Consider the following 18,238-nt stretch of genomic DNA (forward strand, 5'->3'; position numbering starts at 1 on the left):
AGGGGGGGTGTGGGTCGGGGTCGATGTCTGTACTCACGGCCCTTTGAGCTGGAGTGAGGTCTTCGACGTCGGAATCATCTGCTTCAGAGGCGCTGATGATGGTTTCTTTGACTCGACCCTGCTCCGGAACGTCGACGAAGTCGTCGGGGATCGAAGATGACGAGCGCGCCATGGTTCTGCGAGCTCGTCGGTCCCAGATCGTTTTCTTGGAGCGGAAGGAGGCACAAGCTGGACAGTCTCTGGCCTCGTGCTCCGGTGAGAGGCAGAGGTTGCACACCTCATGCAGGTCGGTGTGGGGAAACTTCGACCCACATCAAGGACACTTTTTAAATGACGTCCTTTCCATGAGCCGGAGATGAGGCCCATGTAGGCCCGAAGGCCTTCGTCGACGACCGGAATCGAAGACTTCGAAGTTGAAGGGTCACGTGTGATTGGAAGCGCGATCGAAACAATACCGTCGAGAAAGGAAGGATTGTGCGTCGAAAGAGAAAACCGTTAACGGTTCCGAACTGGAAAGCGAGAACACATCCGAGCCCCATGGCGGAAAAAAACAATCTGAGGATGGAGCCGATGCCCATGCACACTATCATCCAAAGGAGGAGTCACATACCTCGTGACTTCCAAAGACTTTCCAAGACAAAAACAAGTGCAAACATCCGGGCCCAACACCAGATGGCGATCTATGCACAGTGTGTAATCTGCAGCTCATATGCCTCGAACCTATAGTACTGATGCTGCGCACACATACTCCTATAGTACTGATCCTACCTATGTGTTGCATTGTCAAACAGTTAACAACAATTCATAACCTTGGCGGCCTCTTGTGAAACTGCTCCAGGCAGCACTAAAGTGGACAAAGAGCTGCAGACACAAATCCTGCGCGTTGACTCCAGTCCACTGTGTGTGCTTTTTTCACACTCAGACTCTAAGCCATGAAATGTATTTTCACTATGCTTGTGCATTGCACTGATGCGGATGTGCGTGTATCTCTTACAATCACGGACTCTTTCACGAGGGAACCAGTGTTCGTTCTTCGGTCACTTCTGGGGAGGCCGTGATAACTAAGGAAGCAGGGAACTGATGCTAACATCATATTTACATTTTCTTCCGAATGTGGTGTCTACTTATTTCACCCCAAACATGACTGCTGTGAACGTGTGTAAGAAGTACCCCCCATGTCTCATTACATCCAGCAAACCTCTTGTGACACGGCCCTGGGTCTGGAGGTCTCCCCAGCTCTCCCAGGGCCCCCCCTCGGATTTCATACAGTTGGCGCAGACTATGAACCATATTTTTCCCGCCAGTGCTAAGCCCCCCGCGTCCCGCCCCCATCTGGTAGCCATCTGCAGGAGGGTGCCGAGGGGTCAGGCCACTTAACTCCATGGCGGGCTGCCCTGTTCGCTGCGTCCAATTACGCGCATTAGTGTATCGATCCGAAGCCTCCGATCGGACATTACTGCGGAGATGTGTGTTAAGTACAGCGTCACCCGGAAGGGAGAGGGGACAGCGGTTGTGTGCAGACACTATGGTATGCACTACTTAGAAGCTGACAAATTGTGGTCTCATTGAAGGTCTTGCTTTTTCTAATATGTTGAATCGGCTTTACCCTGCCGAACATTAATATAAAAAAACTTCTAACAACTCCACTGAGTTCCTTCGTCGGCTAGCAGACCTGCTTGGCCAACTTTATATACTGCATTCAAGTTGCTTGGTCTTGGGTGATTTTAATCTGCACATTGATGACGCGAGTTACCCTACTCCTAAGCAGTTTGTGAGCACGCTGCAGGGCTTTAATCTGGAACAATGTGTAAACTGCCCCACTCATATGGCTGGTCATACATTGGACCTTATTTCTTTGCATTCATTGAATGTTCTCATGAGGTCGGCTTTTTTTGTTTATATGTGTTTATTTATTACTCCCTTGCGCCCCCTCCCGATGCCCCCACAGCAGGTCGTTATACCTCGGAGCGCACGTCCGGCTTCCTCCGCCTGCCATAGACCCCGGGCTGCCTGCCGCTCATGGTATCTGCCTTTCTCGGAGTGATGCAGGCTCTCGGCACTGGCTACCCGCTCTTTTCCAACCCTTTCCCTCCTCTTCGCGTCGGGACACCGTTTGCACCGTAGCCCTCCCCCTCATGCAACTTCCTGCACTCATTCACCCTGGAGTGTTACTGTCGTTACAATGCCCATCTCCCTCCCTACTCCATACATCATTAGCAATAAGTGTTCCCAGGGCACACGGATCGCATACTGCATGTGTGATCTGCTACCACAGCTCGTATAGGACAGCAGTAGTAACATCGCAATTAAGCCCTGGAACTGCGGTGGTACAGGCCTCTACAATTATCGAAAAATCACCAGACAGACACGCTTTGTTTATGTGTTTGTTTATTACTCCCTACCCGCTTTACTTAAAACACACAATGGCTTATTTACAAGGCCCTTGCGCTACCGGTACGTCCCTTTTGCACATATAAAAACAGTTGCACCAGTAGGACAAGGGGCTAGTAAATAAACTCAATGGTTTACTGCCTTGTAAATAAACACCATGGTTGCTACAGTAGTTATTACAGTAAATATACAAGGACACATTGCTCTATAACATACCTTAAAAACATTGCCAATAGCTCTCGCTAAACACCTCTAACGTCTCAAAGGCAAGACCTATTGGCTATGCCAATGCTTCTTTAAATTTGAGGCTTGGCCTTACTCTCATTAAGGTTGTGTCCTAACTTCATTTGAACATATAAAAATTCCTGTTTTGAAAAAGGGGCCGAAGAAAGATTCTTCCCACTTAACTACACATCTCTTTTCACTTTGATTTGTTTAACTGGATGGATTTTCTACCAGAATTTTCTAGCTGATCGAGCTACTTAATTTAAAACCCTCTTTTTGGTGGTTACTTTATCTTACCACCTATTCCTCACCTTTTAAATTCTCTCAGGCGTCAGACTGGATCAGGAAAGTTTTTAGCAGCAGTTCCCGAGCACAGGTCGGTAGTGCTATTGATACTGTACTGTTTCCAGAAGTGACTTTATGGCCCTGTATGTCAGCTCCACCACCACTAAACGCTGACGTAAATTTTCTGTTTCAATTCTTCTGACGCCTCAGACGCAATCGACTTTGACAGATTGCAAACGTGACAGTGTGCCGAACCGAAAGCTGAAATATTTTTAAAATGATAAAAGTCCTCTCCATAGAACAGGGAGGAGAGAGGACAGTGAGGGATTGGTAGTCCACTAGATAGAGCATTACCGAAGGTATCGGTTAGATACTTCTAACCACAGAGTCTAAAAGTTTTTAAACGATTTAAAGGCAGTGCCTCCCAATAGTTGGAGCGTCTGAGGAGTGGACTTATATGCAAAATGGCCCTCCCTGCAGACTTGACTGTCACAATAGTAATACCTGGTGACTGTGTGCGCGTATGCCCATGGAGGAGCCTACCAGGTGTCTAACAATGGACCACCACTTGCCAATGCTGTATTGGTGGCGTTGGCTCTGGCGAAATGAGCCTGAATGCCTTAAGGACACTCTTCCTTCAGCAGGGCATAACACATATTTATGCACAGGGTGATCCATCCAGACAAGGTCTGCTTCTGAACTGCCATTCCATTTCTGCATTAGCAAAACCAACAAAAAGCTTGTTATTCTCAGTGAGGTCAATGAGATTTAACTAGTGAAGCCTTTCCTCCTCAGAAGGATACGGCAGAGAGAAATAAGTGAGAAGCGTTATGGACTGTCCCACGTGGAAGGGTGACACGCCTTTTGGTAAAAAGGAAGCATGAGTCCAAAGCACCAATTTGACAGAAAAGAAGGTTGTATATGGAGGCTGCACTGACAGTGCCTGCAGTTCACTGACACAGTTGACAGAAGTAATAGAAATGGAGCAAACAGTCTTAAGAGTCAACAACAGTGGCGGCTCCTCTGCTAAGGCAGAGGAGCATCACCCCACTGCCTTGAAGCAATACAAGAAAGGAAAAAATAGAATAATAACAATGTTTTTATCATTTTATCTTGCCTTCCTGCTGCGGCAGCATTGCGTGACGGGGCGGGGCTGCAGAGCAGGGGAGGAGTGGTAGCACACTCCTAAGTGCACATGACTGTTTGGCCACAGTCATGCGCACTTTCTCTGTTCTCCATGCAGGCTGCATTCCAGCCTGCATGGAGGCCCCTAGTCCCTGGCTGAGCGACGAACCATGGCGCCTTGACCAATTACAACGCTGCATTGCAGCGTTGTGATTGGTCAGGAGAGCCTGGGTGCTTACCAATCACAATGCTGCATTACAGCGTTGTTATTGGTCAGGGGAGCCTGGCGGCCTGCTTCATTCCAGACGCGAGAAAAGACGACGGAGAGACGCTGCGGTAAGGTACGTTTTCTTGAAATGTTCCCTTAACCCCCCCCAGCCCTGTGTTTTCTATAATAAAAAGACGCTAACCTTCCTTTTTATAGACTCAGGAGAATTTCCATTCTAATCATCATTGCACATTTTTTCTACAAACAGAGAATTTAATATTGGTATGCATAATCTTGCTGATCAATCTTAATCTCAGTTATTCATGATCTTGGTAGCACTTTTAGTTATATATTATTCACTTCGGCTTTATTGCAAATTTGGTATACCAGCACGATGTGTCTTTTCTCGTTTTTCTCAATTCACATATACTGTCACTTCAAATTGGTTCACTTTCTTACTAATTCTGATTATTGTGATAAGCATGTAGCACTTTTTTGCATATAAGGAATGCCAATCTGGAATTTGCTTTTTCTTTTTGCTATTTTGTTTTAATAAGTATATATTCCCTCTTTTCCCCTGGCACCAGTCATTAATCTTTCAAGCTTTGGGTTGTTCTCCTTAGCTTGGGTTACAACGTCTACATTTGATGACATTGTTATTCTCATTGTTATGTTGTATACATCAATATATTAAATTATTTGCATTTTTCACTTATTTTCTTTCATTTCACTATGATCTGTTATTCTTCATATCGTTATAATATTGTAATCATGTTAATTATTCTTTTTCTGCTGTATTACAATTACAGCATTTTGTAATATTAATATTTTGGCCCCGGGGAAGCAACATGTCGTCAAGAACGTGTTGGTCTATCAAGAATTTCAGAAATTAATTTTAAAAAATTCTACTTGACTCAAGAATTTCTAACAATAAAGATTCATATTTAACTATTAGATTGACCTCAAATAAGTCTGTGTTTAGCCACACCCTGACAATCATGGATTGTGTATGCAAGTACATTTCTGAATTCTTCAGGAACAGGATCTTGCTGAACATACATAGAGGACACGACTACAACACCCTAGCAGACACACAGTGTTACGGGACCCCAATGTAAAACTGGAAGAGAAGAAAACCCTCTTATCAAATGAGTCAATGTGTTTTAATTACTGTCTGACGGAGTCATGGGAAAATCATAAGGGTTCACCTTGCTGGTGGAAGCCTGAACCACCAGGCTCTCCCGAGCTGTGTGCTGGGTCAGAAAGTCTGGGACCCCAGGAGCAGGGATATGAGGCCTTGCAGACCAGGTCAAGGCCCTTGCCAGAGCCTCATTAAAAGGCAGAAAGAGCACTAATTGTGCAGGCCCAGGTTACAATGCCGTAGGCGATTTGCTTTGGTTGCAGCACTTTTGCAGCTCTGTGGACTTCTATCGCAAAAGAGACAACACTCTCCTCTGTAGGGGGACCCAGTGGGGAGTCCAGTTCTGCCTCAAGAGAAGAATCTAGGCAACTAGCATATTACATACAGCCCGTCATCAGTATAATGATGCAGGAAGTGTTCATATTGGCCTTCTGCTTGCTATGATCATCATTTTACAGAATGTTTTATAAACCCTGAACACAGCCTGAATCCGAGCCAAATAATGCCTTGATCCTTTGATATTACTAGCTTGAGGGTTGGGAATTCTCCCAGACCAGAAGCTGTCTTTTTATTATTTCTTGAAAAGGCATTGGCTGAGATTGGGCCAATGACAGTTCCGGATAAAAAAAATGGTGTCTGGGTTGAATTTGGAATATATTTTTTGAAAGCCAAGATTAGGGCTGCAGGGGTTGGAACCGGCATTATCTTTGGCACAGATGTTGACGTGTGGGCTGGCTTGGAGTATGGTAGAGGGCCTAAAGGTATCAGTAGGCTCCAGGGTCACCCCCACTTGCAGAAATCAGACTGGAGGCCCCGGCAGATCCATGGGGCCCTACGGTGCTCCAGAGGGACCTAGAATCGTGCTAACAGCTTCATCATGGCCTCTTTGAATGCTTCCACTTGCTGCAGGGGCAATGGCGGCAGGGCAAGCTTGGGACAAGTCAGACCATAGTAGGAATGGGCTCCAAGTCGAAGTCCAAGTCTGATCCTGTGAGAGCGGACTGTGAGGCTTCTCCCTAGAATGGAAGTGATGGGAAGAGACGAATGCCATTTAGACTTCCAGTGTTTATGGCAAGGCTGGTCTTTAAACTTCGTTTTCTATCTTTCCAATGATGGATAGGGATCAAGACCTAGAGCGGGAACGGGCCCAAAATTTGGAGCAGGCCCAAGAAGTGGGTCACAAGTTGCCTCATTTCTTGAAGTTGGCAACATACACTATTGTCTTGCTCTCCCTCATGGTCTTCAAGTGCATCAGAGAGCATTCGTATTAGGCTCTCGAATCATGTTGAGACCCTAGATAACACACACGATGTTGTGGAGGTTCGTAACCCACATCTGTCTCCTGCAGTTATGGCATGGTCTGAAGCCTTTCAACTTCTGGAAGACATTTTCGTAGTACGATGTCATCAAAAAAGAGAATTTCAGGGTTGATAAGATACCAAACAGTTTGGCAGGGATGCTCAAGATCCATATTGAAGGAGGCGGAAAGAAAGGAATTAATGTCAGGGAGCAGGGGTGGCGCTTATACACAGCTCTGTGCCGTCACATCCAGAAGCAATACAATGCGAGTCCAATGGCACCACTTATTGACAAGTGGGAGCAATTGCTTAAACTAAAATCCCAAATATGTGGTTTTCATTATTCATACGAAATAAAAGGCATGACCGATCCTATGTTTGGCATAGCAATACTTTACAAAGGAAAAATCCTTAAGAAATCTGATGTGTTTTGAAGCAGAACACAGGTTTTAAGATTATTAAATGTATTTTAACTGCTTCTGTGTTTTTTTTTTAAATCAATTTGAATTTCTGAAATGATGTATATTTAAAAAAATTAAAAATAGGTTAGAAGAAAGACTAGTCGTTCATTGTAAATGTCAGTAAATGGTCAGTCAAAGGTGTGGAATCGACGCTCCGCTTTTTGTGGTAAATAAGCACAGAGAGACGAAATTTGGGTAGACCAAAGCTAAGAAGATCAATGTCTCTATACAGCACTGATGCGATAGCCTACACTGCTTCAAAGTGCTCTGCATGGAGGTGAAGAAGGATGGCAAGAGATGGAGCAGGGAGAACGGCATCCTCACCAGACATCTTCAATAACCACATAATAAATTAAATGGCTATAATTTCGAAGCTCTATACTGCTGTGCTTCCAGCTGCATTTTTAAATGGAAGGGAAGAGAGGATGAAATGATGGCTTAGGCACAGTCGGCCCTAACCACCACGTTGCAGATGTAGGTAAATAGAATGATATGCTCCACTTCAGTGCAGAACAAGCATTGTGCTGCTGGACATGAACACGAGGATGCTTACTCGAGATCGCTTGGACACTAGCAGATATGTTGGGCCCAACTGATGCTAGGGAGGTAAGTTGCCAACCATCATTTTCACATGTATTTTTAGAAGACAAAGCGTCTTTCTTTAATTATTTATTTTCTTTCACGTTGCATGAAGAGTGACAGGTAGTATCAAAGAAAAATACGTTTTTTTTTTCTCAAGGCTTCTCTAGCTGCACCTGCAAACATGCAACTCAACTGCAAAATAAATGGGAGTTGTGTGGTGTAAAAGTGTTGCTAGACCTGTCCATCTTCTGGGTCTGCTTTGCTTACCCATCACGGTCTATTGTCTCCGTGCTACAGAGGGCAAGGTTTAAAGATGAACTAGGAAATATATTGATTGCATCCTGGAAGGAAAACACTTTGCCAGTTTCAAGAACATGTCTTTTCTCTGCTGATTAATTGTTAATTAGCCCCTGGGAATGAAAAACGAAGGTGGTGTACATGAGAACATTTACTGTGCAGTGACAAATTGCAGGCATTAGCGGATGTCAAGGAGGCCACGGGAACACAGAAATCTGGTGACAGCGTGAGCTAAGGGAATGCAGATTAAGTACATATGTACACCCGCCATCTGGGTGACTGGCCGGACAGGACCAACCAGATGGATCACAGCGGAATTGACTCTTGGGGCCTTTGGAAGAAACCAACATCAAATGCCGAATGTAGACATCTGTCTCCAAAGGTCTGGCAAAAAAATACAACAGGTGGAACATACAAGGATTTGCAGCTCACTACAAAATGTTATGTTACGCTTCATTGCACACTGCTACAATTGTATGGCACCGTAGCACGGTAAGAGAATCACATCTTGGGTTTTGTTCCCTTAGGTGTAAATAAGGAATTTAACTCTGCTGCATCCTTTGGTCTACTGCTTTTTATTTCTTTGTAGCAATTCTGAACAATGCTAAACAAGCATTTGCAATGCAATAGGTCTCGTATTTACACGAGTTTAAGCTATTGGCATTGTAAATGAGAATGCCTTTTATTTAGGTTTTAAAAACAAAAATAAAAGGCATTGTCATTTGCAATGTCAATATCTCAAACTCGCGTAAATGCGAGACCTATTGAATTGCAAATGCGTGTTATAGGGAGTGTCCAAAATTCGCATTATTTGCATATGCATAAGTACGTGAAATGTTTGAAATGTTAGACGAAATTACACAGAATTATGAGAAATATAAAACTAGCATTTGGCAGTATACTTGAGCGCATGATGTGTTAGTGCAGAGGACACGTTTGAGCTGAAAAAAAATCTCCTGGAAAGAAGCAGCCACTCGTGTTCTGGTAGTCTGCATGCTGCCTTTGAGCACGTGCATAAATACGCAGCATGGTGAAATAATTTAATTTCTGGAATTTTGTGCTACTATCGTACCGCAAAATTGCGCCTCGTAACAGCATTTTAACCGGGCCTAATATATACCACAACAGAGTAAATAATAATTAGTATTTTTTATTAATAATTAGATCAATAAAACATCAACTAAAATATGATTTTCATGATATCGTAATCCTACAGTAAAGCATAACTTTGAGTTGAGTCGTCCAGAAAGGTTTGTCGCTGTTCGATAAAGAGAAACATGGATTGAGTTTACGAGTATAATTGGTCTTTGACATGAGATGTGCACATTCTCATTACAACACACAGCTAAATGAAATTGTAAACAGTCCAAATGCAGAGGGTAATAAGGACTCCATGCTTTGCAATAAATAATGCTATCCAATAAGGGACACACAAAAAACCCAGAAAAACGTATTCTGTGAAGTCTGGAAAGAGAAGGTGCAGCAGGTGCAGTGGCACAGCTGTGTATGTGCGTGTGTGAAAGTAATCGCGATCACATCAAAGCGGCCGTGCAGCCCACGAAAGTGAAAGCAAACGAGTGCTTTCAGGCCTCCAAATGGTGCGCGCGCCCGGCCGACGCACATGCACTGTATTTGGAGGCCTGAAAAGCCACTGTTTGCACTGCCAAAACTCGCTTACTATAAGTCTCGCCAGAGCAGCGCTAAAGCGCTGTCTCAGACGAGACCTAAAAATAGTATCATTTCTGTATTTTACTAAAGGAATGGTGACCGATAGAAGAGGTAGCTGATACATTTGGAAGAGGTGTGGTGTAAACACCCAGGCCAAATTTCACAACGTGAGCAAAGCAAGCAAGTGTAACTGTTCCAAGGGAGTATTGAAGATGGATCCAACCTCCGAGTTTTTTTTTTAAATACAGGGTAAAATGGTGCATTCTGCGCCGCTCGTGAAAAGTTAGCTGAAAGGCATTGGTTTAAAAGTTAATTTGAAGAGATACTCTTGAAATATTCGATCAATTGAGCATGTTACCTGCACCAATCCTCATAAGCGACATGTGCCACTACAAGCAGGGAGTCTGCACGAATTTGAAATGGTGTTTGTACCCAGCAGAAATAATACAGCTACACCTCAAGGTTACTTTCTGAAATATTTCAAACATCTAGGATGAGATTATATGCAAACAATGCATCTATGTGAGACAAAAACCCAAATACTATGCTAGGAAGCAGACTACCTTGGAGAGAGATGACCGGCATGAACAGAGAGATTCTGAGCGAGCGTGTTCTTTATGTGACACATTTCTCAGCTGCTTTCAGTGAATGTCGCTCGCCTCACGTGTATTTGTGCACAAATCACAACGGTCTTATTTTTACGCTGGCGCTAGTCAGGACCTTTTGATTTGACTACAAATATATGTAATCTCGCCATTAACACTATATCAATGCAAATAATATATTTACCACCAGGGGCTTTGAGCCAGCCCTCTTTACCGTTTGGTCTGTTATTGTGTCATTCACATTTTTCCTACGCCCACTACAGCATACAGTATGGAGCAGCAGGTCAGACCGCTTATTCCACTAATTTAACTGTGACTGACGGCGTTCCATCCTTTCACATGGAGTCCTTCCACACACAAAGTAGTTCCTTTACATCTTTCATGTGGAGTACAAATACACACAAAATAGTTCTGTTAAGTGCAAAGACTACTATCTATTGCAATGAGTGCTTTCTGAGACCAAAATAATATTTTTGCGGTTAGCCAATGTTTGTATTTTTTTAAAAAAATTAAGATAGGTAGGAACTGTCAGCTTTCCCAACAATAACGTTTTTTACAAATCAGGACAAAACAAAACAAGCACTGACAAAGGCATAAGGCTGTTGGCCAACACAATACATACTGGCTTTGCCCATGCTTGTTAAATTTTGTAGCAGGTACATAAAGCTTATCCTCTAAAGCAGCTGCTCATAAATAAAGTTTCATGCTGAGGATTGCCTCGGTGGAGGGGAGTTACAGAGTAAAAAAAAGTTAGTCAAACATCCTTTGACTGAAAGACTGACTAAAGACAGTATATTTTTGATCTGAAACTGCCCTAAACACAAGTTAATTTTTGAATCCTTCGTTACACTGGCTTTAGTGAGCTGAGCTGCTAGGTACTGACGTGCTCCCTGTGAGAGGCTATTCACCTGAATGCAGTGTTTGCATACCGCGCAGCCCGGCTCCTCCCTTTTTAATCAATTCACGTTAGATGTTAGATGTTATCATTAAGTTAGTGCTGAGACTTGGCATGAAACAAGCTGATCAAGATATACCCCCCCCCCAGTGGCGTAACGAAAGTTGAAGGGGCCCCCCTGCAAGGTACAGAGAGGGCCCCCCGCTCCGGATTTAATCCGGAGCTCTCTGGCGTGAGTACAGTGCTGAGGGGGCACCCTGCAGCTTGGGGGCCTGTGTTACGCCCCTGACTTCCCCTTCTCTTCTGGCTAAGTCCTGGCCCCACTTCCATGGGTGGAGAGAGCGAGTCACTGAATATTGTCACTATATCTGGAGCCCGCCGCAGTGCATGGCCAGTGGCTGTGCGCAGTTCGGGCCAGTGGCTCCATGCATCTGGACGCAGTTTGTTTCACATTGTGCAGCATAAATGTCTACTATGCTTGTTATCTTTGTTGTGGACAGTTGCTGTTGTGGGGCGCTCTGACTCAGATGGTCTCAAATAAACTCTCAAATAAATAAGCGAGGCTAGAACAAGATCAGCCAATTGGTGAGAAGTAAGCATTAGTCGGTGCCAAAGACAGCCTTGAACAATGTGCAACCATAATACATTCCCGTTTTAATTTTAATTGTTTTATTCTATGGAACAGTACACTAAATTAAAATTTTACTTCCATATATTTACATCAAAAAAGCTGTAACAAACTACAATTTACATTAGCTCATATGTGCAATGTTCTGATGAAGCAATTCCAAATTGTATGAGAAACCATTAATACTTTACAGTTCACATAACGTGCAAAATTATTAAATCTACATTTTTTGCTTAGAGACAAACTGGGTTCAGGCAGGCAACCCAGCACTCCATCAGCGTCTGTCCCCTGCCTCTGAGACAGAGTCTTAAAAGAGCCTTTAGAGAGCAGTATCTGGAGGGATGAGATGCTGCTTGACCAGACAGGCATACTTCAATTCACTAGGCCTCAGGAGCTGCTTGCCTGTCTCCGAAGGAGGCCACGCCTGCCTCATTTCATAAGATAAGCTGCAACCCGAGGTTTGCCGGCCTGTAACTCTACAGGACATTTTATAGAAAAAGAGACGGTAGGTGACACACATGAGGATTGAAAAAAAACTTACAACGTTAAAAATATCGGAGCGCCATGTGATGGCAACCACCAAAATGTCCAAGGGATGAGCTTTCACTAGCGATAACAGATCTGAATAGGGTTGTTATAAAAGTGACAGAATATTTGCTCACCTATATGGCATGATCAAGCGACGCTATTGGGTCACCAAGACCATTGTGTGGAATAAAGCAAAAAGCACAGTTTGGTGCAGCCGTTTCAAGGTCTTCTGTGCCTTTTACGGTGTCCTAATCTGCACCAGTAAACATATAAGGTTGTTGAAAGAAATAACAAAAACATCCAATTCAAGCTATTTAAAAATGATAAAAATCTGCACTATTATACAGCACATAATCCAATTAAAAAGCAAATGCAACCTTTCAAGGTTGTTCTAACAATCAAAGATCAACATCATATCACTTCTCTAGACACCAGCAGCAGAGCTAAGCTATCGTTCTTTCTACAGTTTCTTGCAACCCTTCTTCGTACCAGCACTGTCTTGACTCAAGGAACTCCACCAAACTGGATTTCAAAACACTAGTGAAAACTGACACACTTCCTCTGAAACCCTCCAATTCTATAGTGTTATTGTGCAGGCTCTAAAATACGTTTCTTACGATAGTGATGAAATCTCTTCTCCAGTCTTCACAAAATATCGAAGACACACTCTCCCTGGCTGCTGAGCAGCCTCACAAATCATCAACCGGTCTGGCCTACATTAGACACAAAGGGAAGATACAAAGTTCACGCTCTCTTGGCTGCTGTGCAACTCTGCAGATCCTACAAAGGTGTATGCGGTTCTCTGTCGTAGCTGGTGACTTACTTTCTATACCTACAGAAGGTACAAGAGCTCTGACCATTACCCTACCTTATGCAAGCACACAGAGCCTTCAGCACTTGCTGGTGACATCCTATTCGTCATTTAGAAGATCCCTGAGATCTGGGCAGTGTCTTAGCTTACAAAATCCTCACTAGTCCTTGACCTCCAGTCACCGATATTGGTCTGTTCCTCTTTCACCTTTTTTCTCTCAACTGTGCTACAATCTTTCCTTAGTCGAAACTCGTGAAACCTACCATAGTTTGTCTCTACCTTGCGCAGCATATGGAAGGGCACCCAGGCATCCAAAGTTCCCATTACAATAAATATGTAGAGATCAAGAACTGCACCACACCAATCCCTTGCTCCATGATCGCTTCATCAAGGATCACATCTGGATCTTCTTTCCCACAAGTTAATCATATATTGCCAAGGAACAAGGACATGAATCAGAACTGGAGAAGAAAGTACTCACCAATCCACCTCATCAAAGAAGTCATGATCTGCAGATACTTTGTCTTTTGAACATTGAAGAAGGTGAATGGGCCAAGAAGGAGAGTAAACGCAATCTGTAAAAGAGGAACATCAGTCACTAATGAAGAAATCAGAATTCCTTACTCGGACGAGAAACAAACACGAAGAGGATGCAAAAGCAATCACAGTCAACAAGAATGGGACTCAGAAACCCAACCCTGTAATATCAAGCAGGAGAGCTACTATAGGGAATGGAAGCAGGAGGTCTAGAATTCAAACCTTTAGAATAGCCATGGTGAGTGTATAGCTGTAGATACACCAAACCAAACTGAAGAACTAGTGAGGATCTAGAGATTCATTTTGGTTGCTTGTTTTTATTTATGGCATATACCTGTAATACAATACTTTTACAATAATTTAAGCGGAAAAAGGAAAAGGCCAGTACCAACACAGGTAAATATTACTTACAAATTACAATTTTATACATTCATTTTTAAATACTTCACTTACAATTTCCACATTGTAAAACTTCTTTACGAAACGTTGCTGTTTTTTCCCACAATAGAAATAACCAAATTCTAAACACCACGGTGCACATTTACATTTTCATTGATTTATTAAAAGGCAGGAGTAAGTACGCGCAATAATCACCCATATATCATCTTATGGAATCAAAAAGTAAATTGTCGCCCAAACCATTGGACTTTTCAATCTATACAACTTGACAACTGGTAATTGTGCAACACAGAATTACTTCCCAGAGGCCTTGGACCAATGATGAAGTGTAAAGATTTATGCGAACCATCAAAATAAAACAATGTATCTGCAACCTGAAATCTGGTAACTTTGGAAAGAGGAGAGATCCACTGAAAATGGTCTATGAATGCTGGACTATACAACACAACACACACTTCTTCATAACAGCCCGCACACATGGAGACATGAAATTTGAAAACTCTACAATATGTTTTTCCCAGACTTCACACTACAAGTGTAAAGGCAAAGACGTGGATTTGACTAAGTTAAGAAGCCACTGATGGCCAAACAACTGAAATATATGATGTTGTCTGAGTGATTGCAGAGGGCACGTCTTGGCACTTTAGCATACCCAAGGATGCCTGGGTGTGGCTGGAGGGGTGAAATACGATGCCTGGGGTGGGCGCAGAGGAAACACGCCCGGTGATCAGTGGCCAGACCTCCGGTAGGTCTGGCCACTGATCACCCGGCTTGTCTCCTCTGCGCCCACCATAAGCAGTCAGGTTAGGGGGTGCCCTAGAATAACGCATACAGGTACTGATTAGGTGCCTGACCTGACAGCTGGGGTACCCATGACACTGAAGGCCAAGATGGCTTACACTCTTGAGACAGCCCACATGTTGGCGCCTGGGATGGGCACAGACTATGGAGGTCTCATGCCTTATTCTCCTTTGTGACACCTCGAGGTGAGGGTACTAGGTGGCTTACTGTGACCTCAGAAGTAGAAGCATTGATAACTCATGACTTTATTTGGGATCCTATAATTTGTCAATACTTTTTTTGTTTTCTGGTAGGCAGCTTTAGCCCACCAGTGCTGTGACTAAAGAGGTTTTGTGGTGACAGACACTCTGCATGGTGGGGCGGTGGGCAGTTCTAAGCCTGCGTTGCAGGTTAGCTAGGAGGGTGGAGTTGGGCCGTTATGAGAAAAAGGAATAATATTCTCAAATGTTTTTCTGTAAATGTTGTTTATGTGCGGTCACGCGTTGGGCGGGAGCACAAGGATACAGTGGGGGGATGGTGTTGGATTCCGGGTTTCCACCAGATACAGTACAGAAATCCTCTCAAGCTAGCCTTCTTTTCAAAGACCAATGGGTACACCACACAAGAAGTAACTAAACATACTGTCCTAGAAATGTAACCAGGTTGGGTAATAGGATCAAGAGGAACGTGGTACTTCATTATTTGAGGAGGCATGCTTCCGATTAGATTCTCCTGTAGGAATCCATCATAAATACAACTCCTACAAGGCGATGGATAGATTTGGTTATGTACTGCTGGCACATGCGGGTTACGCGTCAGATTCTAGAGGGACCTGGATACGGATTCAAAAGTCCATACCCTTTATTGCGCAATGCACATGGAGTGATGCGTTGGGCAGGTTTGTAGTGCAATCAAGGAGCTGGGATGGTCTCACCCTAAACATTTGCTCTGTATTTGTCCTGCTGTGGCTGCAAGCCATGGCACTTCCAAACGTCAGGGCACAGAGATTGGATAAGCCACAATGTATTCTCATATTGGGGGAGATATGTATGCAGTAGCTGACCCAGGGGGTCAACAGAGCGAGCCGGGTAATGCCAACGGGTACACTCAGACTCTTGCCAGCATTCGTAGAGACACTGGGCATAGGAGACCTGTGGCGTGACCACAAACCACTGATGTATCAAGTTTATCCTACTTCTCCGCAGGTCACAAAAGCTTTTCCCATCTTGATTGTATATTTACACAACAATTGTATGCTGACAAGTTTAGGAGTGCACCGCATAAAGCAAGGGGCATATCAGATCATTCACTGGTGGGAGTCAAGCTGCACAGCCAGACGAGGCGCGGCATGGTAATCCCAAGACTAGATCCCTGGTATCTGCAAGACAGGGCCCTGAGGGGAGGGTTAGGCGAGGTGGCAGACCACTACTTTCAAGAGAACAAGGGCGCGGTAGACTAAGCCTGTGTCGTATGGGAGGTATTCAAGATACCTTACCAGAGAGGTCGCTGACTTCATACACCCGCTCTGCCTTAAACAGTATGAAATGCGAGAATTGGCAGAAAGTGGGGCCTGCACCAACGCCCTGGACGCTCAACGCCGACTAGGACGTGGGTAATAAGGCAGGCAAACTCCTGGTGTGGCTAGAGGCGAGACCAGGGTCGAACCCTGGTTCTGCAAATTTTGGGCCAGGCAGGTATGATCAGGAAAAGTAACACCGATATTGCGGAGGCCTTTGCTGCATAAACTGAAGGTGTTTACACCTCCGCGAGTACCATGACAAATGAGGATTACGAGGCCCTCCTCAAGGATATTCACCCCCCGGGGCTCATGAAGACAGGGGAGTCCTGAACAGGAACCTCACGGCTAAGGAAATAGCAAAAGCAATTAAGGATCTTCAATCAGGGAAGGCGCAGCCGCCCGAACAAACTGCTGGTGGAACCCTATAAGGGCATGGCAAATAAACTCTCAGGGACCATGTTGGTCGTGTTTCAGGAGGCTCAGGGGCAGTTACCAGAGAGCCAGTGAATGGTAACTATCGTAGTGATCCACAAAAAGAACAAACCGCTGACCATGCAGGCCTATATCCCTACTCAACATAGAAGCAAAAATACTAGCAAAAGTACTGGCTACTAGACTATGCAAAGTGATCACTACTGTGATTTACCCTGATCAGTCTGGTTTTATGCCACACATGGGGGGGGGCGGGTGGGAGGAGGGGTTAGCCTCAACCTGCAATACCTCTACAGTGTGCTGTCATGACTAAGAGCGAGCACTCTGAGTCAGCGGTAGTACTGTCCTTGGATGCCAGAATGGCGTTCAATCGCATTGAATGGAATGACATATTTGTAGTCCTCATCCGTTTTGGATCCAGCCCTAAATTGTGTAGCTAGGTGAGGATCCTGTACCACTATGGCGAGAGTACGGGTTAAAAACACACTCTCACTGGCCTTTGCCCTACTGAAGGGCATGAGGCAGGGTTTCCAACTGTCCCTTATGATCTTTGCCTTAGCTCTTGAGCCAATTGCGGCGTGGGTCCGTTGGGATCCCCTGCTGTGGAGGGAGGGCCATGCCAGTAAGTGGAGGAGCGAATATCGTTGTATGCCAACAATGTACTAATTTACCTGACTTGACCTAACTGTCAATTGACAGGGTGCAGCAGATATTTGGAATATTCGGGGTCCATGCCGGCTATCGTATCAACTGGGACAAGTCCTGCGTCTATCTCTTGGCAGGCAGCGCTCCGTGTCTGACCCCGGGCTGCTGTGATCCTGTCATGGAGGAGGGCTTCTTGTACACCTTGGCATCTATGTCACTGGAGATCCTGGGGATTTCGTATTGCTAGATTGATTTAGTCGCACTGTCAGTCACTTGTAAGACCTGCCACTCTCTCTTGCGCAGATGATGGAGCTGCCCCATCTCCTATATGTACTTCAAAATACACCGTTTAGTGTCCCCAGAGATTTTTCGTAAAGTAGACCATGAGGTCCAGCTCCTCCTGTGGGACAGCGGTGGCTCCCGCACCGACCTCTATACATTGCAGAGAGAGGTCTATGATAGGGGAATTGCAGTCCCAGACATCCTTAAATACTACTGGGCCTTGCAACTTGTGGTGGTGAACAACTGGGTCTTTGCAGACAGTCATGCCGGAACTTTGAGTGGATAGAGAGGTAATGGGACCCAGGGGCTATTGAGTGATCCTTGATAGGCTGGGGAGCACACTGCCGACTCGTGCAGACAGGGGTGGGAGGGTGGTGGGATGCCACTAAATTTTTAGGCTGGGAAGCGGACGGAGCGGACCCACCTATAGGATAGCGACCTGCTGAAGGAGGTTGGGGACCTACAGGGTTTTTCCAAATGGGAATTGTAGGCATAG

At 44.7% G+C, this 18,238-nt stretch overlaps 1 protein-coding gene across 3 annotated transcripts in view; it reads right to left on the minus strand.

Moving 5' to 3' along the window:
- Positions 1–18,238, minus strand: part of SLC38A12 (solute carrier family 38 member 12) — a 593,784-nt gene that overhangs the window by 193,109 nt on the left and 382,437 nt on the right. For all 3 annotated transcript variants that reach the window (XM_085617088.1, XM_085617086.1, XM_085617087.1), the window contains exon 9: positions 13,630–13,723. In XM_085617088.1, coding sequence (XP_085473214.1) covers positions 13,630–13,723 — 94 coding nt within the window. The remainder of the gene's footprint in view (positions 1–13,629; positions 13,724–18,238) is intronic.

Source organism: Triturus cristatus, chromosome 7, assembly GCF_964204655.1.
Source record: "Triturus cristatus chromosome 7, aTriCri1.1, whole genome shotgun sequence".
Lineage (NCBI taxonomy): Eukaryota > Metazoa > Chordata > Amphibia > Caudata > Salamandridae > Triturus > Triturus cristatus.